The following is a 26,272-nucleotide window of genomic DNA, read 5'->3' as shown; positions in this document are numbered from 1 at the left end:
GGGAATGCGAAGGGTGGAGATCAGGAAAAGGTTCTTCCCCCAGAGGGTGCTTGGGCACTGGACATGCTGCCCAGGGGACGGCCCCAAGGCTGCCAGAGCTCCAGGAGTGTTTGGGCAACGCTCTCAGGCACAGGGTGGGGTTGTTGGGCTGTCTGTGCAGAGCCAGGAGCTGGAGCTGATGACCCCTGTGGGACCCATCTCGGTGTATTCCATGGCTCTATGCAGGTGCCAGGGTAGCAAAGTCAGAAACTGGCTCTGGAAGGTGCCGTACATCAGAATATCAGAACATCAGAGCAGTCAGGACAAGGCTGTGTGGGGCTGGGAGGCTCAGCAAGAGCATGTGAAGGGATGGGATGGTTTTGGGGATGTGTTTAATAGAGCTGCAAGAGGAAGCAGAGCTCGTTCTGGGGCCGTTGGATGCTCTGCTTGGTGTCCTCTGTCAGTGGAGATGTTCCTGCCCTCCCCTGAGCCTGCTCTTCCCTGGCAGAGTGAAGGTGACTGCTTCATACAGCAGAAGGAGTAATTTACAGTGCTCATCAGACTGCAACTTTAGGTGTTGTTCAGTTCCCCAAGTATTTATTGAGGGAAATTTCAAGGACAGGCACTCAAACTCATTGAGTTTGTCTTGAGCCTAAACTTGACATCTAAATTTGAGCTCTGTTATGCGTTATACTATCACACATTATAGCTAGTTCCTTAACACCAGTGCTTATTTTTACAGCAAAAACTTCTGCTGTCTCATATCCTGCATCTTTTTATAACTTAAATTTAGCCACTTCTTAAGCATAGATTTTTTTAAAATTATTTATTTCATGTCTGGATTTATTTTGGAGTAACGTAAAGAGATTCTTCCCTTCATTAGCCTCATGCCTTTATTCCAGGAGGGCAGGCCATCCCCAAGATCTGCTGGGTTGGTTAATTGCTCTGCACACACAAAGGGGAGCTAATCAGCTTTTCTTCAAGCATGTGTTCATATGTCAACACTTTTGCTTCTGTCAGAAGCTTAAAAATGGAAACAGTTTTCTCTTTAAGAAAACAGGACCCAAATAAGGAGATGGAGTGAAGATTCCTCTAGTGAGTCTGTTCCAGCTCATTCCTTAGAAAGGCTGTGGATGGAGCACTGGAGAAGAGGCCAATAGATCTGGGTTTTGTCCAGGGGGCTCTGGGTTTAAAGCTGTCTAAAACCACTTGTAGCTCATTTTCCCTGTGACTTGCCTGGGTACAACTTCTTTCTCTGTCCAAGCTGTTAAAAATCTAAAATTTTACTAATAAGATTCTTTTAGTTGCGTGAGAGATCCAGCCTGCCCTTGAGCAAAAATGGAAGCTATCAAGAAAAAGATGCAGATGTTGAAATTAGACAAGGAGAATGCCATTGACAGAGCAGAGCAGGCTGAGACGGATAAGAAGGCAGCTGAGGACAAATGCAAGCAGGTAAGTGGAAATAAAATCACTGGCTGTGTGTGTGCTGTGGAAATAAGTGTAACAAAATACTGTGTGGCAATGTTCTGATTCAGAAAGCAAAATAATTTGAAGTCAGTTTTCTGTTAATCTTCTTTTGAAGTTTTTTGCCTTTTTTTATGGTTCTACAGCCAGGACTAGGCTGTAACTTCTCAGCCATCTCAGTCTTTCCAAAATTAACATCATTCACAGATTATTAACAGTACTTTGTCTAAGTTTTCTTGAATCCTACATAATTGTCCTAAATTTCTCATGCTTTGATTCCATGCAAAAGGCCTTTACATATTTAAAATCAAAGCTGCAAACCCTGACACCTGTAGGACTAGTGCTAATAGAGTTGGCTGTGTCTAAACATTAATTAAGCTTCTCCTTGAAATGAATTAATAAAGTTCACTTCAAGTTCTTGGTGCAGAGAGTGCCCCTTAGAGGTACCAGCTGAGACTCAACAGGAGATATGTTCTCTTATTTTTTTTGTGTCAAGAATAATGGAAAATATCTTAATTTGAATGATGTTCTTTTAACTGAATTCTAACGATAACATTTTCATATTCTTTTGCTTTTCAATGTCTTTATTCTGGGTCTCTGTCTCCCATTTGAGCTTTAATATTTCCAGAATGATCTTGAAATGTTAGCTGAGTACATTCAAATTTTTATAGCACTTCTAGTAAGGTACCACATTTCCCTTTCACGTTCTTTAAATTTGGCTGCTTCTACATCTTCCACGCTGCTCTAATATGTTATAAGCATTCATCTGGCCTAATATTTCTTCTTCTTTAGAAAAAAAAAAAATCTTTGATCTTACTCTTCTTTTCTGAATTGTCTCAAAAATTTCAGCTTCTTTTTTAATGTGGGCACAGTACTCAAATAATTACTTTAATATTCATACACAAAGCCAGCATCTGCTTCATGCTGCTCACTGTCCCTCTGTCAGAACCGAGCAAGGTTTGCAGTTCTCTCACACTGTCTGGTTATTCTCTGCAACACAACATTCCAAAACAGCACACTACCAAAAATGTCTTTAAAACTATCAGTGAAACTAAAATGAAGGAAGTACACCAAAACACAAACTATTTTGGTAGAGTTAATTGCTGTGAAGGTGGAGCTAAATGGATAAATCACTGTCTCAACGGACTGAGCTGTTTTGTGTTGCAAATGAAAGGATGAAGCAGATGGGTTTGCAGGCCCACCCTTATCAGCAGCAGGCCTTTGATAAGGTGAATTCTTCCCCTTATCACTCATGCACAAGGGAGCATGAGACTGTCACTAAACAGCCTCCCAGCAGGTTATAAATAGCACCATTCTAGTGAAAAATATGGATTTATATGGTATGGAGGAGTCTGAGCCTCACAGTCTAGTGAAGCTTATCGTGTTGGGCCACAGTTAGAGAATAATCCAGGTTGGAAGGGACCTCCCGAGGTCCCACCTGGAGCAAGGCCAGCCCTGTTCCCTCCCACACCCAGAGTACCTCATTTGGGGTGAAGTGTCCTGAAGCACACACAGAGATCATTAAGGACCACTAATTTTTTTTCAGCTGTACAGGAATTGAACAGTTTCCTGAAAAATCACCAGGTAATAGTGTTAGAACAAACAGCAAAAGGACATAGTTTAAAAACATCCAGAATTATGCTGCAAAACTGCTGCAGGGTGTAAAAACAGCTAAGTGAGGTGAAAAAGGGCTTATACCAAGATCCTGTGTGTGTGGTGGCAGGCAGTGTTGCTCAAGGATGACGTGTTTTTAATGATCCTTCCCTGGCAACTGCTACCAGTCATTCTCAGACTACTATCACTAGCAGAACTTTGATCTGGTCTTTTGTGGCTTTTTGTATGATATATTGGCTTAAAACTAATAGTAAAGACTGGTTTTATATTAAACTGTAACTGATCCTACATCAGTATGCTCATGTTGGGGATTTTTTCTCTTGAAAGGTAGAAGATGAGCTGGTAGCTCTGCAGAAGAAGCTGAAAGGAACTGAAGATGAGCTGGATAAATACTCAGAGGCTCTCAAAGATGCCCAGGAAAAGCTGGAGCAGGCTGAGAAGAAGGCCACTGATGTATGTATCCATGGCTAACACTTGCCTGTAAATCTGCTCGGTGTATTTTGTATGCACTTCACTGGCTGTATGCATTTTTGCCGGGGGACAGAAAGGCGGGGTTACAGGGTTTTAGAAGGTGCAAGGTTTTAATCGCCTCTGCTAAAGGGAGCGGGGCTGTTCCGCATCCCATGGCACCCGCAGCTGCCCCCGGGAGCCGGCACCACTTGAGGCTCGATGGGTACCCGGAGGGGACCTGCTGGGACCCCCTGGCGGGACCCCGGGGGACCTGCTGGGAGTTCTTTAGGAAAGGAGAAATCCCCTTTAATAGAACTAAACAAAATGGTGCCTTTTGAAGGAAAACGGGACGCCAGCAGGACTATGGATGATGCCCTTTGCCTTCATCCCCGCGCCAGGGCTAAAGGCCAGTCCAGGCTCCCCGCCACGCCCGCTCCGTCGTGGCAGTGGCGTGAAAGCCTCCCGTTTGCGGGGCCGGCTGCGGGGCGCGGCATCCCCCGGGCCGGGCCCGAGCGGGGCGGCCCCGGGCGCGCCCGTCCCGGCCGTGCCCGCGCCGCTCCTCGGCGCTACGTCACCACCTCCACCTCCAGCCGCGTGACGTCACCGGGCCATTGAAAGGCGCGGGCCCGCCACGTGCAGCACCTCCGCGCCCAGCCCGCCGTCCGCGCCGCGCCCATGGCCGCGCCGAGCTCCCTGGAAGCCGTCAAGAGGAAGATCCAGTGCCTGCAGCAACAGGCGGATGAGGCGGAGGATCGCGCGCAGGTCCTCCAGCGGGAGCTGGACCTGGAACGGGACCTGCGGGAGAAAGTGAGACCGCCCGGGCTGCCTGCTCGCCTCTCTCGGTCGCTCTCTCCCGGGCTGCTCCTTCCTTCCTGTCTCTGGCTTCTCTCTCGCTGCGGCGCGCCCGGCTCTTCCCCGCTGCGGGAGGACGGCTTGGCCGCCGGCTGCCTCCATCCCTCGGCTGTCCCCGCTCCGCTCCGCACTCACCGCCCGCGGGAGCCGCCGGCGCTGCCGCAGCGCCGCGCCCGCACCAGCCCGGCCCGGCCCGTCCCGCGGGACAACCGGGCGCGGCGGCGGCTCGCCCGCCGCTTATCGCGCTTTGGGGCCCATTCCTGCGGAAAAGGCGTTCGAGCACCGATCGGCACTGGGGAGCGGTTGAGAGTTTAGTAGGAAATGGCTGTTTTAATTAGGCAAAAGCGCTGCATGACACGGAGCGGGGAGTTCCCGCCTCTCGGCGCCGCACCGCTGGCTTCAGCACAGCTGGGAAATGTCCGAACTGCTGAAAAATAACTTTCCGTCCTGGTTTTCACAGAGAAATGCGAAATCTCCGCTAGCGTGCGGCTCTCCCGGGGTTGGACAGCTGGTTTCACTTAGATTTGTGTGCGATCAGCCTTCTCGGCATCTTCCTGCTATTTTATCACATGTCAGCGAGTTAGTTTTACCGTATAAGGACTGCGGGCTGCTGCTGGGAGAGGTGGAGCCAGGCTCACCCCAGATTCCCAGTGGCCCCGACTCCATAACTTTGGAATCTTGCTGAATTAAAATGTGACTTAAAAGTGCCCTGTCTAGTGGAAGGAGTTGCTGCCACAGAACAGATGCCAGTTTTGTACATGATCGATGCCTTGTGTATAAATCGGGAAGTTAAACACTGCACTGGGTAAAAACAGATGAAATGTCGGATAATTTATGACTAGAGGAATCCTGTGTCAGCTTCCATTTGGATCAGCCACTGAACTCCTTTCCAAGATGGCTCAGAAGTGAATGGAAACCACTTCCTCCAGCTTAGGAGTGGTCAGTGACCATATTTGCTAAGCTGCAGCAAAACGCTTTTTTTTTTTTTTTTTCCAAAGTGTTTTAACATAAAGCATAAAACAGTTGCCTCTCCAGAGTCTATATTCCATAAAAGTGTTTGGGGGAAAAAAAAACTAATCTTGTACATGGCAATCTTCCTCAGATTGGGGGACAATACAGTGCACAAGCTGGCAGTTACTAAATCAGGGCTCTATCTTCCTTCAAAAACAAGCAATGAAAGGAGCAGAACCTTAATAAACACATATTTATGGACACCAATTTGTCCATGTTGTCTGTATCGAGCATTTCTCCCAACAGTCTCTTCCATTTATTAAGTAGTCTATTTTTTATACATTAATGGTGCTCCAATTACTGTGCAGTTTATTCAATAATACACAAACAGATCTTATTACTGAGGAATGCATCCTGCCTAATTCCTTAAGTACCGCAGGAAGCAAAGTTAACTTATTTTAAGAATAGATCTGATTTTGTCCCAAAAACGCCTGACTCTGCCATGCTGAGGCCTCTCTCTGTGCCCAGCTGACCACGTAGAATCTCCAGTGTCTGCAGGCTGGGGAGCCAGGATGGATCAGGAACTGATCCAGCTTCACAGTGAGCTGTGACAGGGCATCTCTGAAACCAAGGGCAGAGAAACCAACGGTGAAGGTTTTGGAACTAAGCCATCATGGAAACAGTTCATTTTTTAAAGTTTGGATAGTGCTCCAAAAATACCCCGATCCTTTTGCAATCCTGCAGATTTCCTTTTTGTGTGGCAGGAATGATAAGTGCCATAAAAAAAAAAAAAAAGAAAGGAGCAAGCACACACTCCATACCTTGACATTCCTGAGATGCCAGAGTTTAAGCAAACAAAAAAGAGGCAGAAGGGCCCCTGAGCTCCCCTGCACGTCCCAGGGAGATGCTGTTGTAAGGAAACCGATTTGCTGGGGGCATTTGCCAGCAGCAAGTGGCCTGTGTAACCCCGGCTCTGGGCTGTTGTTCCACGCAGGCTGAAGGTGAGGTGGCAGCTCTGAACAGACGCATCCAGCTCGTGGAAGAGGAGTTGGATCGTGCCCAGGAACGACTGGCCACAGCCCTGCAGAAACTGGAGGAGGCTGAGAAAGCAGCAGATGAGAGCGAGAGGTACGCTTCTTTTTTATTTTCTGTTGTTAAAAAAAAATGAATATATGTGAATAAAATATTCCTGTGTAATTAAGTATCTGCATGTGCTACTGCAGGTCAGAGACTTGAAACTTTTTTACAAGCTTGATTGGGTAATTCTGTTAGCCTTGATGAACAGAGTGGTCATAATGGGCCCCTTTTAGTTTACATATATCAAATTCCACGTTGTGAAGTTGAGATACAAGTGCCGAGATGCTTCTCAATTAAACATGCTTTGACTTCTGCAGAGGAATGAAGGTTATTGAGAACAGAGCAATGAAAGATGAAGAGAAAATGGAAATTCAGGAAATGCAGTTGAAGGAGGCCAAGCACATTGCTGAAGAAGCCGACCGCAAGTATGAGGAGGTAAAAGGGAGAAGGAAATGGTGAAATACAGGAGAGCCATGAACAGTAACACTGCTCTTCAATCTAGTCCCTCTGTTCAATTGGCACTGGGTGATGCTTCAGCCTTGGAACATTGCCAACAAGGAGGAATTTTAATAGTGATTGGCAGCATCTTAGGTACCTAATGCTAAAAATTCTGCAAAATCTAACTAATTGAGGAGGGCTGTTACATCTGTGGGTGCATGCTTTAACCTAATTTCCTCACTCCAGAGGAAGCAGGAACGGAGTACTTCTGAGTGCTTTCTGAAATCTGTAAGGAAGTTGTCCCAGCCTGTGGCAGGGGGTGGAACTAGATGATTTTTGAGGTCCCTCCCAACCCAAGCTGTGCTGTGATTCTGTGAACTGCACACTGGCCTGACCACTGGCTGTTGTCTTTTTACAGGTTGCCCGTAAACTGGTTATTTTGGAGGGTGAACTGGAAAGAGCTGAGGAGCGTGCAGAGGTGTCTGAAGTGTGAGTAACTTTTTAGAATATAGGAAACACCAACACTACATTTCATTAAAAATAATCTCCTGGTAGGCAGGCATGTAGTTAGTACTTGCAGAAAAGTTTGTCTGTACACTACATACCTGGTTTTCATCTTTCAGACTTAATTACTTTCTCCCTTGTGTTTTTGAGACTCCTCCAAATCATAACAGCAACACTAGTAATCCATACTTCTATTTTCCCCTTCTAGTAAATGCAGTGACCTCGAAGAGGAGTTAAAGAACGTCACAAACAACCTGAAATCTTTGGAAGCTCAATCTGAAAAGGTCGGTTCTTTCAGTAAACTAAAGGATGTGAGCAAAGCCAAAACTTGTAAATAGAATTCATAGAAATGGACCAGAAATACAAAGCAAATGAGAGGTTTTACCTGCCTGCTTGTGGATACCACTCCTTCAGTTCTGCCCAAACAATCCTGAAGGGCTGCAGGAGAGCAGAAAAGCACGGAAATGGTGTTTGCAGCTGTTGTAAAAGGAAGAGTGCTTATAAATAGGTCACAGTTTCATAAACATTTATTATTGTTGCTACAACTTCCCTTTAAAGAGTGTTTATTGTTTTCACAGTACTCGGAAAAAGAAGATAAATATGAAGAAGAAATCAAGATTCTCTCTGACAAGCTGAAAGAAGTAAGTTTGGCCATCCCCATGCTGGATGCATCTTTGGGCATAATCTTTCTAGGAATATCCAGTGATGCTGTTTCAACTTTTTTAGGCTGAAACTCGTGCAGAATTTGCAGAGAGAACTGTTGCCAAACTGGAAAAGTCTATTGATGACCTGGAAGGTATGGAATGAGTCAAGTTTCTTTAACAGTGATCAGTTTCAAATCAGAACAAATTCTAAGAGTGGGTGGTGGATTTAATGGGAAAGAACAGCAGCACTGCTCAGGCATATGGGTGTGATGTGTCCATTGGGCAGCTGCCCAGTGTGGTGGAAGTTCTCCTGAAAAAGGTTTTCTTCCATGAAGTTGGTAACAATGACCTGATTTTGGCCAACTAACAGATGGAGGGACTCAAGGGCTCACAATCCCCACCCTATTTATTCTGCTTACTGGAAAACAATTGTGAGATTACAAAAAGACAAAAAGTTCACACAGGTGAAACTCCTGCCCAGGCAGCTTTGTGGGTGTTTTGCTTTCCTTCTGATACTCAACTGTGCTTCTGTTTTCTTGTTTTCCTCCCCAACTGCTTTGGCTGCTGTTGCCTTTTGCCTGTCTCCTCCTGTGGCCTCTTCTCTTCCCTGCATTTCTTGCTGGCCTGTTCCTGCTGCCCTCGTGCCTGACAGACGAGCTCTACGCTCAGAAGCTGAAGTACAAAGCCATCAGTGAGGAGCTCGACCATGCCCTCAACGACATGACCTCTTTGTGACCTGCCCCTGTGTGGAGACACGGGGCTCCCACTCACTGTGTTTTCTCAAGCTTTTCTTGCCTGTAATCCCTGTCACTCCTGTGCCACTTCCACAAGCCACCCTTCCACCTCTGTGGGAACTGAGCTCAATAAAACATGATACCTCTACCTTTCATCTTGCAGGGTTTGTTCTGCACAGATCAGCTCAAATACAGTGGTGATAACACCAAAAACACACTCAGCTCCTCGTGTGGGGTTGGGCGAGACACGGTCAGGATGGGGCAGGACCTGGCTCTGGCAAACACTCGAATTTTAGTGTTCCCTGTAGTCAGTGAAAAGCTTTAAGTGCACTCAGTGTCTACTCGTGCTCCACCAGCCTGGTTAAAAACCTCTCAGTCCAAGGAAAAGCCAGCAGGATGTGGCCTATAAATGACACAGGGACACATTAAAACACGGGTCTTTCACATTCCATGAGATGTGTCCAAAAACCTCCAAAAAAATCAGCCCCGTTTTGATGATCTAGGTATAAAGGCATCTTAAATATGAAGGTAAGTTACCCCAGGTTTTATTTAAAGAGAAAAAGGCTGTAAAATAACATGATTTAAATCTTGTGCTTTTCTTCTTTCTCTCCAGAAAAACTTGCTCAAGCCAAAGAGGAGAACCTGGGCTTGCACCAGACACTGGACCAGACGCTAAACGAACTGAACTGTATATGAGCGGCGCAGAGCTGCCGGCAGCCAGCGGGAGCCAGCCCTGCCCCTGCCTCGCTCCTCCCTCCTTTCTCTCTCTGTATCCTGGAAAAGCCACTTAAGTTATGCCCGGCACAGCCACCCCGCGGGCTCCGGGCACGCCTCGGGGCCGGGCAGCCCCCGCCGCGTGTGCCGCGCCGTGGCTGTTCTCACGGTTCCTTAGTCCTCTCGTATAAACCCCGGTAGAAGCTGCACCCGAGCGGTGGCGCCACCTCCGCTGCCGTTTCTTATTAAACGATTTTCTCACAGTACCGAGGCCTCTTGCGGATTTTTGTACTGCCCGGGGGGGCGTGACGTCACGGCGCGGGCAGGTACGGGAGTGACGTCACTGTCACCCCGGCTTCGCCTGTGCGTAGCGGGAAATGACGAAACACCGGCGGGGGGGGCCGATAGCCAATGGCAGCGCCGCTTACGCACGTATCAGGGCCGTCGGCCAATGGCGTGCCGGCTCCGTGCGCTCCCCGCCGGGCTGGGCCAATGAGCGTGTGGTGGGCGGGGCCGGCGCCCACCAACATGGCGAAGACCTACGATTACCTGTTCAAGCTGCTGCTGATCGGCGACTCGGGCGTGGGCAAGACCTGCGCGCTCTTCCGCTTCTCCGAGGACGCCTTCAACGCCACCTTCATCTCCACCATCGGTGAGCGCCGCGCGGGCACCAGTCCCGGCCGCGCCGCACACCGGGGTCCCGCTCGGGGCTCGGGAGCCGCGGGGCGGGCGCTGCCGTGGCCGGGCACTCCGGACCGGGCTGGGGCCAGAGCCCGCGGGAGCCGGCCGGTGCCGGGGAGGGAGCACGGAGGGACGCGACACCGAGCGGCGGAACTGAGGGCAAAGCCTTGGATTTGGCCGCTGGGCGGGACGTGTGAGTAAAGGAATTGGTTCTCCTTTCAGGAATCGACTTTAAAATTAGAACGATAGAACTCGATGGCAAGAGAATCAAGCTGCAGATCTGGTAAGGCTCCTCTGCTGCCCCGAGCGTCTGATCGCTGGGGCTGTGCGCTGTGCGTGGGGGAGGTTGGCTTCGGTTCGCTTCGGTTCCTATCCGGTTGTGCTGCTCAGCGGTTTATGGTGTTTCAGAAGCCAAAAGGCAGTTCCTGGTGCTCTGAAGACTGGTTCACGTTAGTGGAAGGCTTTAGGTGGTGTTAGCTGGAGCTGAGGGGGAGGTGGTTTGCGTGAGCCGCGTGTTGTGTCTGTTGCAGGGACACGGCCGGGCAGGAGCGGTTCCGGACCATCACCACCGCCTACTACAGGGGAGCCATGGTAGGGGCAGATCGGGGCTCTGGGACGGGCGGGTGACGAACCCAGCCCGCTCTGGCGGGGAGCACTCACAGCGTGCTGCTCTGCCTGGCTCTGCTCCTGAACAAGTGCTGCTGGAGCTGTGCTGGCATGTTGGATAACAGCCTTTCCTTGACTTAGAGATGGGGTAACTGAGAGGCCTTTTAAAAACTTTTATTCCATTTTCAGTCTCATGAGAAGGGTGAGACAATACACAATAAAGCTTTCCTCTAACCAGAACCTTATGATGGTTTGGTTCTTTGTTTACTTGTGGCTTTTTAGATGTTATAATTCAGGCCATCACAATCAGAGGCCAACTATTTCCTAATTACAATACACTATAAGTGTTTCTTGGCTTATCAACTTTTTACCACACCATGTTGTAGATACCTTAAAACAAATAATCTAAAACTACCCCTCATAAGTCCCACTACAATATATCTCCCATAATTCAATTTCTCCAAAGTATCTAGTCTTATTTACAAGACCATCTTTTGAAACTTTTTTCTAGCTCCATTTCTCTCTCAACAATACCTATTCTATTCTATAGTATCTCTAAGTCAGCATTTCTTATCTCAAAGTTTGTGTACTGATCCATACTGTGTGGGCCTTCTGTCTCTGAGAGCTCTCTACAAATCCATTTCCCACACTGGGACAATCTGGGACTTTGGAAAGGCAGCTTCCTCCATGTTTCACTCTATAAATAAATGTCCTGCACCCCTTATCTCGCTGCCGTTAGCTGGGAACCAGTTATTAAAAATAGCCACTCTTGAGTTGCTCCTCTCTGCTATGGATAAACCTTTCACTCCTGCTGAAACAGTCTTTCTTTACCTTTAGGGCATTATGCTAGTGTATGACATCACCAATGAAAAGTCTTTTGAAAATATTCGGAACTGGGTGAGGAATATTGAAGAGGTAATTTCTCTCTTTATTCATTACTGACTGTTAAAGGTGTAATTTCTTTCTCTGAAAGTAATTGAAGCTTAATTGCTTCAGAAGCATTACATTTTGTCATGTGCTGCAGGGTTAAGTGGGATGGAAATCAGTAATAGCTTTTGAAATGCTGTGGCTGATTGTGATTTGTTGTGAGGGCTGTAGCCCCTGTACTTCTGAGGGCACCTAATGTGACAATTTCCTGCCACAACAATTGATCCAAGAACTGCCATGGTGGTTACATGCTGGGAAGAAGGGCTGGGGGAGCCTGGAAATCTGTGGAAGATTCTCAGGACTGGCATCTCTGTGTTGGGTACTCAGTGGGTGCCTCAGCTGTCTGACAATGTTTACCTACCAAAGCCAAGCCCAACTTTGTGGTCTGTGTTTGTCTCAGCACGCCTCTCCAGATGTTGAAAAAATGATCCTGGGGAACAAATGTGATGCAAATGACAAAAGACAAGTCTCTAGAGAGCAAGGGGAGAAGGTGAGTGCTTCCATGTATTTTGACTTAGGCTTTTCAGAGTCCAAAACCTGGCCTGCTGATTGTCTGCACGTGCCATGGCACCCCAGTGGTGTTCCTGAGTGCAGGGACTGCACATTCCCCAAGCTGCCATGGCAGTGCTTCTCCCCACTGGCATCAACAGCACAACCTGCGTTAAGGATTCTTGTCAATTACCTAACAGATGCAAGGCAACCAGCAGGACTTCTCTAAAGGGATGCTAGAGTTGGACATGGAGAAAATGTCTGTTTTGGCTGAAAGCCACTGAGACAAGGTAGATGGGATTGTCTTTTCTGATGTCAGGTGTTACTTAGTCGAGGCAGAGTTTTTTTCTGTGCTGTGGTTGTTATGAGACTGACACGGTATCTACGCAAGAAACAAAAACAACAAGTTAAAAAGTGTGCAGAGTGTAAAAGAGCCGAGCAAAGGCAGTGAGAACAGATGCCAATTGCAGTGGGATTTAGTTCCTAATTTCTGCAAGTTGTTCTGCAGTGGGATTTAGTTCCTAATTTCTGCATGTTGTTCTGGGGATTTGGAGTAAATCCCCAACTCCGCTGCTGGTGGCAGCAGGGACAGATGCTGTGCCCAGGGCTGTGTTTGGAGCTGTTCCTGCAATTGTTCAATAATGTGTAATATGCTTTTGTTCAGCTTGCTGCAAGTTTCGGGATTAAATTCATGGAGACCAGTGCAAAAGCAAATATAAACATAGAGAATGTAAGTACTGATGCCTTTCTCTTGTATTTATTGTCCTCTTTGTGCAAAGCAGCAGTGTGGGCAGTCGCCCCTGCTGGTGGGATGCAGAACTCCGTTGTTGGGTACCACAGATGGGTTGTTAAACACTTCCCTGCAGCACAGACCCTGGCTGGGGGTGCCAGTGTGGCTTTGGGGCTCAGAAAGAAAGTTGTGGAGCTAGAGAAGGAGCATTAAAACCTGGAGCAGAGGGGAAAATACTGATAGCCTAACGTTCTTGTATAGTATGTCAGTACTTGGGAAGGCAGCTTATTGCTATACAAAACTGTTAGAAAACATTTTATACCTGTAACACTGAACTGTTTGACTTGTCACAGGCATTTTTCACTCTTGCAAGAGATATCAAAGCAAAAATGGACAAGAAGTTGGTGAGTAACTTTGATTTCATCCATGCTGGATTTAAATAGGAAAAAAAAAAAAAAAAGGCAAACCAAAAGCCACATTGCAAGAACTGTTTCACAGTGTATAAAAAAGTGTGTCATAGTCTCTTTCATGTAGGACCTCTGAAAGTTCTAGAAATGTATTTTTAGTTTGTCAAGCTGTGCTCTGACGTTGGCTGTCTCTTCATTTCAGGAATTAGCTGCAATGGTTGAGGTTTTCTAAATAAAATTATCTGTTATTTGTTTTATCAAAAGTCAGGTGAGGGGTGGAGCAGTTTAATGATACTTCTCACTCTTGCAGTTTGAAAATCCTGTAAATTAGAGCTAGAGGAGGCAGACATCATACTTCAGGGTAGAAACTTCAAACCCTTTAAGAACAGGTAAAGAATGAATGGGTTTGGATAATCTTTGCACGAATATCCTTAGCAACAATTCGGTTGTGTTTTTACAAATAGATAAATAAATGCAAATAAATGCACACAAATAAATGCACAGTGATGTTGAATTGTTCCTTAAGGAATATGAAATGAAGCTAATGAAGGCTCTTTCTACTCTTACTGATATTTCCACCTTCATGTGACCAGACATGAACTGGTGCAATGGGATATTTTGGGTCTTGCTGATGATGCCTAGGCCTTTCAGCAACATGCCCTGTAGTTTATTGGTTTTTAGTCTCAGCTGTCCTTGAGTTGATGGAAGCTGAGGCATAGGCACAGGGTGAGCTGGCTGAAGCCAAAAGCTGCAGATGCAGTTCTCCAGTTTTTGGTTGTGGCTGGTGTAAGACTCAGATAAATGAGTGAAGCCTCTCACTGATTGTGGGAAAGGTTCTTGTGTATGTCAGGCTTGGTTAAGAGTGACCAGATAAAGTATGGATGGAAGAATCTGTTAAGTATAAATAATAACTGGATATTCTTTCCATCTTCAGGAAGGCAATAGCCCTCAAGGCAGCAACCAGGGAGTCAAAATCACACAAGACCAGCAAAAGAAAAGCAGCTTTTTCCGATGTGTTCTTCTGTGAGGGACACGGCCTTAATCTGAGCTGGACTGTGCCTGTGCTAAGTGAGGTTTCCTCTTTCTGTGGACTTAGTGCTCCCAACATACCTTGTCACTCTGTGACCATCTGAATAAGAAATGGCTTATTTTGGTAATTGTCTGACTCTTCAGTTTTGGAGATGAAACAAGTTTATTTTTGTCAGATTGCCACTGGGCATGTGTATTGTCTAGCAGAGGAAGAGCAGAGCACATGTGACCTGGGATGCAGCACCATTGCTTCAGTCTTCATTCATATCTGTCTCGTATCCAGTTTAGAAAGATGAAGTTGTGATCAAAATAAGAAACTTAAATGCCACTGTTAATGAAGTACAGGTGTGCATACATGGTACTTGTGCATAGCCAGTGTGTAGCTGCACATGGAACAGTGGCATGAGACCATCCCAGAAATGCACCAAGGTGAGCAGTGCAGGCTGATGCCTTCCCAGGAGGTACGAGGGAGCTTTCTGCAGCTCCACTTCTTTACTACTACAGAGAAACTCCTTCATCTGCCTGTCTCTTACTCAGCTGTGTTACTCTAGACAATCCACAAGTACAATTGAAGTTTTAAAAAAATTCTCCTCAAAGGAATTTCTATTTTTTTAAAAAAAGAATGTGTGCTGTACATAGAATGGGTCCTTATCATTGGTAATTCATCCATGTTAGACTTGACTGTGCTTAATTAAGTACTCCAAACATTCAGACATGTTTAACAGGATCTGATGGCTACACTGAGTCCTGTACAGATGATCTGTTATCTGTTCTTGGAGCACCAGGGTCAGGCAAGGACACTTACACAAAATCTGCCACCTTACAATGGGTGGCTTTACCACTCTCCAGCTGGGAATGACTCCAGACCTACCATGACAGAGTAGGTAGTTTTAAATCATGACAAGGAAACGTATTGCACTGCTCCCAGTCGTGTGTTCCCAAGCACACTTGCTCACATATGCAAATAAATGTTGCACATCAGAACACTTTGTGAAAAGAGACTCTCTTGGACTGAGCCTGGCCTTGCTGCTGGGTGTGGATCACTGCAGCCATCAGCCTGCTCACAGCTTGTGTCAGTGCACGTCCAGCCCTCGCAGAGCAGCCTGTTACTCATTCCCACAAACCCAGCCCAGTACATTCCCAGAGCCAAGCACAGCTCCTCGGTGGGTGCTGCTCACAGGGCAGGGGCTGCAAGCCTGACTCTGGATTAGACTGACAGAAGGAGCCAGTAAGAGCATCAGCCTCCAAGGCTGCTGCCCAGGGATTGCAGTGATGGTGTACCTGCCCCAGTGAACACACCAGCTGGGTCCTGCAGCTCGCTGGAACTGAAACATGCTTTGTTTACATTGACAGCTGCGCTTAAGGGTAAAATTAAAGTTGATTTTGAAGTTGTGGAATTTACTCACCAGTTTTGTTCTCTTCAAGTTTGTGGTATTGAACTCTGGGCCTCAGAGTAGCGCTAATAAGTGTTGCTGTGGTTAAATATCTGTTGGATTCACAATTAAACTGTATAAATCTGCAGCATGCAGTTGGGCCCAGCAGGAATACTGCGTGTTCCAAAGTGGAGAAAGATTTCACTCTGTAAGTTGCTGGTTTATAGAAATGCATTTTAGATGCATTTAGATGATCTCTGTCCTGATTAAAGCTTTCATCTAACCAGAACCTTATGATGGTTTGGTTCTTTGTTTACTTGTGGCTTTTTAGCATGAGGACTTGATGAACATGCCCTGTAGTGGATTTACACATAGATGTATTTGTAGGATAAAAACCATGTTAAGTTCCTGGGGAGGCCTCTAGACAGAGTGTAGTTAACACAGACCTGTAGACTGGACAAGCAGCACCTCTGTCTTGAGCTAAGGATGTTTTTTAAAGAGTTTGTGTGTGCTTCAAGAAATGATTGAGGCACAACTGGGGTGGTGATAAGACAGGTTGAATTTCCTATGTAACTCTGCAACAATTTGCTTCTGGCTTAGTAATAACTGTGGATTGTCTTGAATCTGTATTGTGCTTTATACAGCCAGATGCTGAGCCAGATTTATTTTTCAGAGTGACTGGAAAAATTGGTGTTTATCTGACTTGATACCATGGGTCTGCCATGATGCTGGTTCTTGCCTGTGGACTGTATCAATAACTCATCCCAAGATGGGAAAGCAAACCATATTCATTTACAAGTGGGTAAAACATGAAGGATGGTATTGTGATTTTTCACTTACTTTCTAAATCTGAAGTTACTCTTGCATTCAGAATTCTTTGTATGTGAATACCTTCTGTTTAAACTTATGCTGGTTGTTGCATGTATTTATGTACCTACTTATAACATTATTGCCTTTGAAATGGTTGGGTTTATGAAAAACAACATTATTGCTTGATCTCAGGAAGTCTCATGCAGTTACTGTGACTACAGTCATCACTGTACTTCTTGGTCGGCTCTACACAGACATGAAATCTGTGTAAGCAACATGAAACCTAAAATGCAAGTGTAAGAAAGGAAAAGGTTAAAGACACTGCACTGCACATGGGCTTAGCTATGTGTCACCAAACACAGGCATCAAATCTAGAAGTACAGTATGTTTCATTCACATCATTCAATTACTGTGTTTATTAAGTATGAATGTAATGGAAAATGCAATTGTCAGAGAGGTACTCTGTAAATACATCCATAATCTACTTGTGTCTAAGCTTTCTTCAGCTAAGGAGGGAAAAATCAGAAAATGGGTACAAAACCTGTAAAACTGAGGAACTGAAGTAGGTCTGCAAAACTAACTGTGCTTACTACACATTCTCAGTGTCTAAATACCACTAAAATGTCAGGTAATTGATTAACACTTGTTTTGTAGAGAAACAAACCCACTTTTGAGCATGTCCTCAAATTCCCTTATTTTAGTGAGTATCATGGAATTCTGTGGTTGACCTTATTTTTGAGGCTGGTTGCAGTACATTGCACAGTCATCACTCCTTGGGGTGGAGACCTGTCAGTCTGTCAATAAACGGTGGAGCTGCTGTTCTAACACTTATTTAACACCTGTGTTATCTTTGTCCTGTGCTGACAGGCACAGCTCATGTTTCCTGACATCCAAACCTTATTCCAGCATCAGACTTCCAGCCTCAGATTTATAAATCCTATGGATTATTGTAAGTCTCTTTACTGCTGCTGAAAATTATTTGGTCTCTCCTTTCCTGTGAGATGCTGATCATCTCCCTGATGATTGCTAAGGGGTTATTGTGGAGGTGTGTTTGGCTGATGATCATGCTCAAAACTGCCATGATTTCTTGTTCTCTTGGACTTGCCAGGGGAGTGCACAAAGAGCTGTGTGAGGATGGTCTCCTTTGTACTTGTAGAAGTTGTAGAGCTTGGGGAAGAATGATGACTAACTTGTGTCTTCATTTCTAGCTTAAATAAAGATCTGTTCAAAGGAATGTGAATGGTAAGTGCAGTCTGAGTGTTCCAGGCTGCCTTATTCCCTGACCCATCCTTCACTGATCCCCGGAGTTTCTGTGGTTAATAAAGGTCACTGGCTGGTTAACTGGTCTCTCCAGCCTTTCTGCAGGAATCACCTGCTCTACATTGAGTGTGAGTTGGGACTTATGACTTTGTTTTGAAGGGAATTTAATGCATCCCAAAATTTGTAAAAATAACTGTAAATTGTATTTTTCGAATGATCACTTTTGGCTGCCACCCTTCCCACATTACAACTGCTTTCTTAAACACTTCTCATTGATTTTCATGTTTGTATTAAAACAAAACTTGTTTATTACAGTATGTCTGTTTTTACTCTCTTGTACAGGACCCTAAGCACTGCATAAATAAACTTCTTATGAAAAGAGAATTTTACAAACTTAAGTTTTCAGTCCTATTCATCATTTGTGCGTAGGGACCCTGGTGGGTGTGGAAAATAGGGGATTTCTGAAAATGGAGAAGAGGGACAGGACCTGGGGTGGACTCTTTTTGTCTCTAAACTATGCTGACTTTTTCATTGCAAATCCTGCACTGTGGGAGAATACTTCAGGAATTGATTAATTGGACCATTTATTAAGACCATAAATAATCAGATGAGTTACTTATGTTTTTGAAACTAAAGGGATTTTTTTACTAGTTAAGGCATTTTTGGGTGAATTTTTAGAGGTTATAGTTTGATACAAGTTTCTTTACTTCCAGGTGGTATCTGAACTTTAAAAAAAAAATACTTCCCTTCTGACAGTCCAGGCCAGGTTTGCTCTAGCTGAGGGTGAGGAGTAGACATTTTGCTAAATTACAGGGAAATCCTGATGAAGAGCTTAATGAATTGTTCCTTTTAAAGAGATAAATGAAAGACAGTTCTCTGAGTGGTTCAGTTACCAGAAGTTGTCCTCTTTGCCCCTGTCAGCTTGTGCTCTCATGGCTGGTAATCTCGGGTGTAGTAACAGTTGTTGAAAGCACTCCCATCCCGTGGTTGACTAGATTCAGATTCTAATATGAAAGGTGCTGTTAAAAAAAGGAAGTCATGATCACTTATGTATCACTGTTTAAAGGATTTACTACAATTAATTGTAGGACTGTGTGATAAATTGGAAACTTTCTTTTTCAAAGCATTTGCCAAGATGAGGTACATTAAATGCAAGATTTGAGTGCTGGTTTGTGTAAGATGTGCATCAGAAACAACATTAACACTATGTTAAGCACTGAGTGAGCAAATTTCATACATTTATCAATGCAGCCTAAGTGCTAAGTTAGCTAAGTGCTAACTTTCTAAGTTACAAGGACCTTATACCATGTAAAAAGTACTTTGGAAGTTCAAAAGCAAGTCAAGAAGCCTTCAGGCTTTTTCAAACATCTATTTTTGCAGTGTTTGCAGTGGGCAGCTCTACTAGAACCTGCCACAGAAGAGTGGTGATCAGCAAATGCTGAGGAGCCTTCTGACAAGGAAACTAAGAGAATTTGGGGTTAGAAATTAAAAGCAAATATTACCTGAGGAAATCTGGAGCTCGTACGATCATATGCTGAAAGTCTGCCAAGGACAGCTTGCCATCATTGTCCACATCAGCCTCGTAAATCACCTTTTCACACACAAGGCTGACTTCTTCCGGGGTCAGTTCATTTCGGGTTAATTTGTTAACAGTTTTCTCTAGATCTGATTTGCATATGTAATCGTCATTGTTGAAGTCTGACAAAGGAGACAAAGTTAATTTAAAGCTACAAAAGTCAGCATTTTACATGGTTGTTTGCCAAGACCCAATAGAAGGGTTTGGTTCCCAGGCTGTGATGGATTTTTATCAGTAGAACTCTCAAATCAGAAATTAAGTTACCTCTATCTATTTGTAAAAGAAATGAGCCACAAAATAAAAATGTCTTAATTTCTTATTTTCATGCAAAGGGTAACAACTGTAAGTAGTTTAATGGCTAAACATAGCCTAGCCATCATTAAATCATTCCAGCAAAACTGTGTTGGTTTGAAATATTGTCTTTAGCTGATCATAAAGAAAGTAACTGTAAATATATGTCAAAAAAATCTTTACATTTGTCCTTGAAGAAAAAAAGCCTGCAGTGTGCTTCCCTGCCTCCCCCTCCCATATCCACCCTACAGATTCTTGGGCAGCCAAATCCCCTGTGCTGTACTTTTTCCTCAGACAGAAATATTTCTTAATGTTTATCAGCTCTTGAAAACTGCAGGTAATTTCAAGTTGTAAATTTGGTAGTAAATCTTAGTACCAAATAAATTAGAGACAAAAGGATAAAGAAAACCAGAAGTTTTAAGAGGAGGGAGAAAAACATTCAAATGGAATTAAAAGAAATGGTAACTAGAAATCACTGTGCTGACAAAGTGAGGATTTTGCAGCCATACATGAAGCTGCAGGATTTCCCCACTTACTTTTTATGCGTGTCTCACTCACCATAAATTTTAAAAGCATAATAAGCTTTCAAGTCTCGGGGAGCCATTTCACTTAGCACAGAAAACATGTCCAGAAAATCATCCAAAGTCATATTGCCATCGCCATGCTCTGAGAACACCTCTGCTATTCGCTGGCGGAATGGGTTGTCCTGGGAAACAGCACAGGAGCAAGGGAAGGTCATCCTTACTAGCATTGATTTCAGTGCAGGCAAGGCAAGTGGAGTGAGATTATTTTTGTTGAAACAGCTTTTTGGCAATTTCTCCCCTTTCTGCCTTTAAGTTCTTGTCTAATGCTGTGTCAGAAGCAGACACAGCCGCACCCTCTTTAACCTTTGTGCTGTTTCAGCGTGTTTTCTGGGAATTACTAGAAGCTTCCAGAAAGACTTTTTATTTTGATAGCCCAAATTTATTTCTATGGCAGCCTCCCAGCAATTAGTCCTGGATGAATTATTCAAGAAGGGTAGATGAAACTGAAATGTGTCACTCGAGTCGTGTGCTCGGTACCTTGAGCTCTGGCATGCTGCCGATGAGCTCGTAGGGGAGTGTCACGGCGGGTTTGTCCGAGTAGTCAAGGGGAACGAGCTGCGGGGCCAGATCTCGGTACCTGTGAAACAGCCTGAGACAGAGAGAAAGGCTTGTTGGCTCTTCTGAGAACGAGGGGGTTTGATTTTCCACCTCATTTTTCATGCTTTGCATCCATTACCAGATGGAGATCAGTCAGTAAGTAACAGTTAGTATGTTTTTGTTGGAACAACCGTTATTAAAACAAGCAACATAGTGTAACTGGTGAAAAATACAAAGCTTCATTATAGAACTGTTAGGTGAAAATGCTTACACAGGACATGCAGCCAAACCCTGATGAGAGGAGAACAAGTTCATGTTTTCAGAGAGGACTCTCAGTCCCACCACATCCTGCCTTTATCAGATCCTTTGGCCACAGATTAAATAGGGAGAACAGTTTGATGCAAAAATGCGTCTTGGAGCAGCAGTGTAATCATTTACAAGAAAACATGAAGAAAACTTGACACAATCATTAAAGTTTTCATAAACCAGCAAAGTATTCCAAAGAGTAACAGTACACTTTGAAGCATCTGTCTGGAAACCATGTGAGAGAACCGTGGATGTCACTGCCACTAAGATGTAATTAATTGCATTTATTTCTAAAAATAGAGGGACATTAGTACATTAATATAAAATTTAGAATTCTGACTCAGTTTAGGATAGGGATTGTAAATTAAAAAAAAAAAAAAAAAAAAAAAAAAAAAAAAATGCTCAGATTGCCCTAAAGTATCACTTTAAATTTGAGTAAATCCATTTAAAAATTATTTTTGAAATACCTTACCCCATATGTAACCTGCCTTTACAGCAATCTCTGCCCTTTATTCACAACATGCATACAGAAGACTCACCTCAGAATTTCTTTCCTTGTGAAAAATGTGCAGTCCTATGAAGTAAGAAAAGGTATAACACGAAATGACAGTTTTTAGCATGCACTGGCCCAAACTTTTCCCGTGCAGTGACTTAAATGAATTTATCCTGTAGTGTATGTGTAAGCATTAAAGATTTCTTTTTGGCATACAACTAGGTGTATTTTATAACCCTTCCTTTTGATATAAAAATCAAACTATGTTACTAAAATCTTTGCTGCAATTCAGTACGTCTACTTATTAATTTTTAAAAGATGCTGTTTTAAAAAACCCAACAACACCTTTGCCATTATTCAGTGTCCTGCCCAAAGAGCCATTTAGTTTGCTTTATACCTGATATGCATCCAGTTGCTCTTGAGTGAAAATGGTTTGCTTGTTGCCCATTTTGAGCTGGGAATACTGACTCCTGTCAGTTCCTTCCTCAGAGGCACCTTTATAGCTCCTCTGGATATTCAGTTATTAAAAGCTGCAACAATGAGGCTCAGGTACAGCAGAGGATCAGGTAACCAACTGGTACAGGCTGCAAAGTATCATAATAGGAGCATTTCATCAAATCTTTAGTCTGGCTACTTGAGGCTCTTATCCAGCAGCATTCACCCGTCTCCTGTGTGCACCACGAAGACTCGGGTTACAGGGTTTAGCCAAATAAGTAATAGCTGCTCATTAGTGCCCTTCAGCTGCAGGTAGACCCAGTGGACCCTGCTTTTTCATGCCTTCAGATATGGTGAATTAACCAAAAAGTGTTAGTAGTGTTTTCCTCCTTTAGAATTTAACATCAAATGATGGAAATTTGGTAGCCCCTCCTCCTTTCCGTCTTGTATTTTATAGGGTCAGAATTATAAATGTTGGAAAAGCCCTTTTAGATCATTGATGCAGCACTGCCAATGTCATCACTATTCCATGTCCCCAGGTGCTACATCCGCATGTTTTTTTGAACACTTCCAGGGATGGTGACTTCACCACTGTCCTGGGCAGCCTGTGCCAGTATTTTCCTTTAATGCACATTGTTAAAATACACTATTGCTGATGGTAGCTTGTACTGGAGGTAGTACCCATCAAGTCCGCTCACCCCCTTCCTTCTGCATCATCTGCTGATGTATGTTACTACTAATTAATGGTGATTAGCATGACATCCATCCATACTGATACATACATGGCCTTTGCACTGAAAAGACGTGTGAGTGTATAGTTCATACATGTGAACAGGAATGTGATGCTATGAAAGGCTGTATGAAACATGAAAAACTAGGGGGAAAAAGGAGGAACTGGAACAGGCTGCTTTTTCATGGATCTGTAAAGTTTCTATTTCTGGGTCACTGGTTCCCTCTGGCTGGTGGAAGATCTGTTCCTGGGGCAGGCTTACTCCTCAGGGCATCTTCACATAGCAAAAACGATCTGGAATGGTTCTGTTCAGAGTGCAACAACAAGTGTGGGGAGGGATGGGGCTGGTCTCTCCTGGTGTAGCCTGGATCTCCAAGTGTTCTCCTCAAGGTGATTCCAACCTGTTGTCCTCAAAATCAGATTTATTATGTGGTGTGCAACAAGCCACACTTGAGAGAAATATTATTTGCACAAGCCTGGATGCTTGGTGGGTTTCCACAAATACAACACACCCCCCTGGACTTTCCACGCCATTATTTACAGAAGTTCAGAGTTAAGTCTTTTTCCAAGGTCAGCCCCTCTATTAAGATTATTTAGTAATTTCCATACAAGTTAGCCAATCACCAGCTAATTTCTCCACGTGCAATGGGGAAGGGTCTGCACGTGGGCAAGATCTTTTTGACCCTTAGGCATGATCTTAAGTATTATAATTAAGATAGTTCAGCTGTAGGATATACAGACCTCGAGTCCTTTGCCAAATTTTCAATGTATACACACACATAACATTTTGATTTACTACATCCCTAAAGCTTGTTAATTCCCGTATGTCGTTGACTAAGGGCTGCTAGCTGCTGTCTTCCCACTCATTATGTCTCCTTTCTTGCTGATTAGGTTTGAAAGTATACAAAGAGTTTACATAAAAAAAAAAATTATAATTTAAAATAATCTTGATATATTCCACATTTGGCAAGTCCAGCTTCGGTTCCCCTCACGGAGATACCCCCGGACTGGGTGTCGGTCTCCCTCACGGAGGTGCGAGGCGGCTCATGGCAGTCCCGGTTCCCCTCACGGAGGGGCTGATTCCCCTCACGGAGGTGCGAGGCGGCTCATGGCAGTCCCGGTTCCCCTCACGGAGGGGCTGATCCTCCTCACGGATGTGCAAGGCGGCTCATGGCAGTCCCGGTTCCCCTCACGGAGGGGCCGGGCGGGGCTCGTTCCTGCTCCCCCTCACGAAGGTGCAAGGCGCCTCGGTTCCCCTCATGAAGGGGCCGGTCCCCCTCACGGAGGTGGCAAGGCTCACGGAGGGGCGGGACGGGGCTCGTTCTCGCTCCCCCGCACGGCGGTGCAAGGCGCCTCGGTTCCCCTCACGGAGCGGCCGGTCCCCTCACGGAGGTGCAAGCCGTAAGCCGGCTCGGTTCCCCTCACGGAGGGGCAGGTCCCCCTCACGGAGGTGCAAGGCGGCTCATGGCTGTCCCGGTTCCCCTCACGGAGGGGCCGGGCGGGGTTCGTTCTCGCTCTCCCTCACGGAGCTGCAAGGCGCCTCGGTTCCCCTCACGGAGGGGCAGGTCCCCCTCACGGAGGTGCAAGGCGCCTCGGTTCCCCTCACGGAGCGGCCGGTCCCCTCACGGAGCTGCAAGGCGCCTCGGTTCCCCTCACGGAGGGGCAGGTCCCCCTCACGGAGGTGCAAGGCGCCTCGGTTCCCCTCACGGAGCGGCCGGTCCCCTCACGGAGGTGCAAGGCGCCTCGGTTCCCCTCACGGAGGGGCAGGTCCCCCTCACGGAGGTGCAAGGCGCCTCGGTTCCCCTCACGGAGCGGTCGGGCGGGGCTCGAGCGCGGCTCCCGGCCCCGGCCGCGCCGTTGCGGCGGTACCGGCAGGGGGCGCGGGCGCGGCCGTTCCGCCATGGCGGATTACGAGGCGGTGCAGCGCGGTCCGCTGCGGCTGAAGGGCAGCGGCGGGGCCCTGGGGGCCGGCAAGCGGTGAGGGGCGTTGGGGGGAACCGGGGGAGAGCGGGGGGGGCGGTGAGGAGGGGTCGGGAGAACGGTGGGCGAGGAGGGGCCTCACAGCCCCGGGGCTGAGCGCTGACCGGGCGCTTCCCGCAGGAAGAAGAAGAAGGCGAAAGACAAGGCCCAGATCCTGGAGCAGATCGTGAGCAGCAAGAAGCAGGAGGAGGAGAAGAAGCGCGGGCTGGACAAGCGGACCCCGGCGCAGGTGGCCTACGAGAAGATGCAGGAGAAGCGGGTAAGGCTTTTAAAAGTCGCCGTCACCCCTGGGGTGCGGCCGCTGAGGGGGCTGCGAGTGCCGGGAGTAACCGGCCCTTTTGTGTCTCCTACAGCAAATGGAGCGGATCCTGAAGAAAGCGTCGAAAACCCACAAGCAGCGAGTGGAGGTGAGCAGAACCATCCCGAGTTCCTCAGACCAGCGTGTTTATTGTTGGGCTGAAGGAACTGTTCCGCCTTGTGAAACACAAGCCGGGACGCACGGGGGCTTGTGGGTCAATTTGGTGATGTCAGCACCCCGTTTTCTTTCTCTTTCCCTCCCCCAGGACTTCAACAGGCACTTGGATACTCTGACTGAGCATTACGACATTCCCAAAGTCAGCTGGACTAAATGACCGGGCTGCTTTTCACGGCTCTGGAGCTGGAGTTGTGTTTTGTTTCTATCAAGCAGGGTTGCCATGTAAATCTGTATTTTCTCCATATTGTCCAATACATCTTCTGAGCTTTTATGACTTTATACTGTCTTATTTTATAGACTTGTTTTTTAAAACCAAACATCCAGCAATGTCTCCTCTGAGCCAAGGAGCTCTGGTTTACATCGATGCAGAGGGCTGGTTGTTTTTTTTTTTTTTTTTTTTGTGTTTATAGTGAGATTAAGGCCAAAGCTAATTGCTGTGAGCCATGAGCCAGATGGAAAACATTCCTTTATTTCTTTGGTTCTAACAGTTCTTCCTTTTTGAAGTGGGGAGTCTGGCAGTCTCACATTTAAGTTTCTCTTGTAAGTTATATGAATTGTATAATTACTTTCTATCAAGTTCTGTCAGAGGCCATGTTGCAAAATGTGAAATATGTAAAATTGTTTTAGGAAAGGATATTCTTTGGTATTTGATCTTTGTATACTTTCAAGCCTAACCAGCAAGAAGGGAGGTTTAATCCATGAAACAGAGAGCAGCCAACAGGCTCTGAGTGATGTCCAAGTTTTGATGGCTGATGTGCTGGATTTCTGGGATCCCACCGAGCAGCCAGGCTTGTGCAGCTCTGAAATAAACAATCAGTGTGTCTCTCGAGTGTGTAATTACTGGCTTGCTGTGCACCGGGTACTGAATCCGATTTTTGTGGAAGACAGTATCATTTCTATCTTGAGTATCAGCAGTATCATTTCTATCAGGCGTCTGCTGCAACTTGTAAACTCGATGTCATTTATTAAAACGCTGCTTTCATCCCTTTTTTTGGTGCTGACACACGTACGAAACGGGGCGTGTGGGGTTTGATTCTTACCCCCTCTGAGGGATGACGCGTCTCGTGATGTTCGAGCTCCTAACGCGCCGCTTAAACCGGGATGTTGTTTTTAACCCGGATTTGTTTTTCCG

At 45.7% G+C, this 26,272-nt stretch overlaps 4 protein-coding genes across 12 annotated transcripts; 3 read left to right on the top strand and 1 right to left on the bottom strand.

The window, feature by feature from the left end:
* Positions 1-1,204: 1,204 nt before the first annotated feature.
* On the top strand, positions 1,205-9,687 carry TPM4 (tropomyosin 4). Of its 4 annotated transcripts, none has more exons than XM_053965816.1 (9): positions 1,205-1,431; positions 3,385-3,510; positions 6,305-6,438; positions 6,705-6,822; positions 7,244-7,314; positions 7,538-7,613; positions 7,908-7,970; positions 8,056-8,125; positions 8,626-8,860. In XM_053965816.1, the coding sequence occupies exons 1-9, from the start codon at positions 1,318-1,320 to the stop codon at positions 8,706-8,708; spliced, it is 855 nt and encodes a 284-aa protein (XP_053821791.1). In that variant the 5' UTR covers positions 1,205-1,317; the 3' UTR covers positions 8,709-8,860. The 4 variants fall into 4 exon arrangements, with proteins under 4 accessions (XP_053821791.1, XP_053821789.1, XP_053821793.1 ...); XM_053965814.1 differs by lacking the exon at positions 8,626-8,860 and adding an exon at positions 9,321-9,687 and having other exon boundaries at positions 1,211-1,431; XM_053965818.1 differs by lacking the exons at positions 1,205-1,431; positions 3,385-3,510 and adding an exon at positions 4,079-4,314.
* An 84-nt stretch (positions 9,688-9,771) lies between these two features.
* Positions 9,772-18,131, top strand: RAB8A (RAB8A, member RAS oncogene family). 3 transcript variants are annotated; one of them, XR_008435008.1, is made up of 9 exons: positions 9,772-10,073; positions 10,325-10,385; positions 10,633-10,693; positions 11,546-11,623; positions 12,036-12,125; positions 12,789-12,854; positions 13,208-13,258; positions 13,572-13,650; positions 14,196-14,282. XR_008435008.1 is itself a non-coding variant. In XM_053965820.1 (8 exons), exons 1-8 carry the CDS (start codon positions 9,833-9,835, stop codon positions 17,443-17,445), a joined length of 753 nt encoding a protein of 250 aa, XP_053821795.1. In that variant the 5' UTR covers positions 9,772-9,832; the 3' UTR covers positions 17,446-18,131. The 3 variants fall into 3 exon arrangements, 2 of the variants coding, with proteins under 2 accessions (XP_053821795.1, XP_053821794.1); XM_053965820.1 differs by lacking the exons at positions 13,572-13,650; positions 14,196-14,282 and adding an exon at positions 17,341-18,131; XM_053965819.1 differs by lacking the exon at positions 13,572-13,650 and having other exon boundaries at positions 14,196-18,131.
* On the bottom strand, positions 18,048-26,217 carry CIB3 (calcium and integrin binding family member 3). Of its 3 annotated transcripts, XM_053965825.1 has the most exons (7): positions 26,181-26,217; positions 21,918-22,104; positions 21,567-21,601; positions 20,662-20,773; positions 20,159-20,306; positions 19,236-19,431; positions 18,048-18,752 (listed from the first exon to the last, which is right to left on the bottom strand). In XM_053965825.1, the coding sequence occupies exons 2-7, from the start codon at positions 21,966-21,968 to the stop codon at positions 18,731-18,733; spliced, it is 564 nt and encodes a 187-aa protein (XP_053821800.1). In that variant the 5' UTR covers positions 21,969-22,104; positions 26,181-26,217; the 3' UTR covers positions 18,048-18,730. The 3 variants fall into 3 exon arrangements, with proteins under 3 accessions (XP_053821800.1, XP_053821798.1, XP_053821801.1); XM_053965823.1 differs by lacking the exon at positions 26,181-26,217 and having other exon boundaries at positions 21,918-23,778; XM_053965826.1 differs by lacking the exons at positions 21,567-21,601; positions 26,181-26,217 and having other exon boundaries at positions 18,050-18,752; positions 21,918-23,778.
* FAM32A (family with sequence similarity 32 member A) lies at positions 23,930-25,969 on the top strand. 2 transcript variants are annotated; one of them, XM_053965821.1, is made up of 5 exons: positions 23,930-24,077; positions 24,215-24,416; positions 24,786-24,924; positions 25,019-25,072; positions 25,229-25,969. In XM_053965821.1, the coding sequence occupies exons 1-5, from the start codon at positions 23,945-23,947 to the stop codon at positions 25,295-25,297; spliced, it is 597 nt and encodes a 198-aa protein (XP_053821796.1). In that variant the 5' UTR covers positions 23,930-23,944; the 3' UTR covers positions 25,298-25,969. The 2 variants fall into 2 exon arrangements, with proteins under 2 accessions (XP_053821796.1, XP_053821797.1); XM_053965822.1 differs by lacking the exons at positions 23,930-24,077; positions 24,215-24,416 and adding an exon at positions 24,548-24,662.
* Positions 26,218-26,272: the final 55 nt, after the last annotated feature.

The sequence above is a fragment of the Vidua chalybeata genome, chromosome 27, assembly GCF_026979565.1.
Source record: "Vidua chalybeata isolate OUT-0048 chromosome 27, bVidCha1 merged haplotype, whole genome shotgun sequence".
In the NCBI taxonomy this organism is placed as follows: domain Eukaryota; kingdom Metazoa; phylum Chordata; class Aves; order Passeriformes; family Viduidae; genus Vidua; species Vidua chalybeata.
This window is presented reverse-complemented; position numbering and strand designations above follow the sequence as displayed.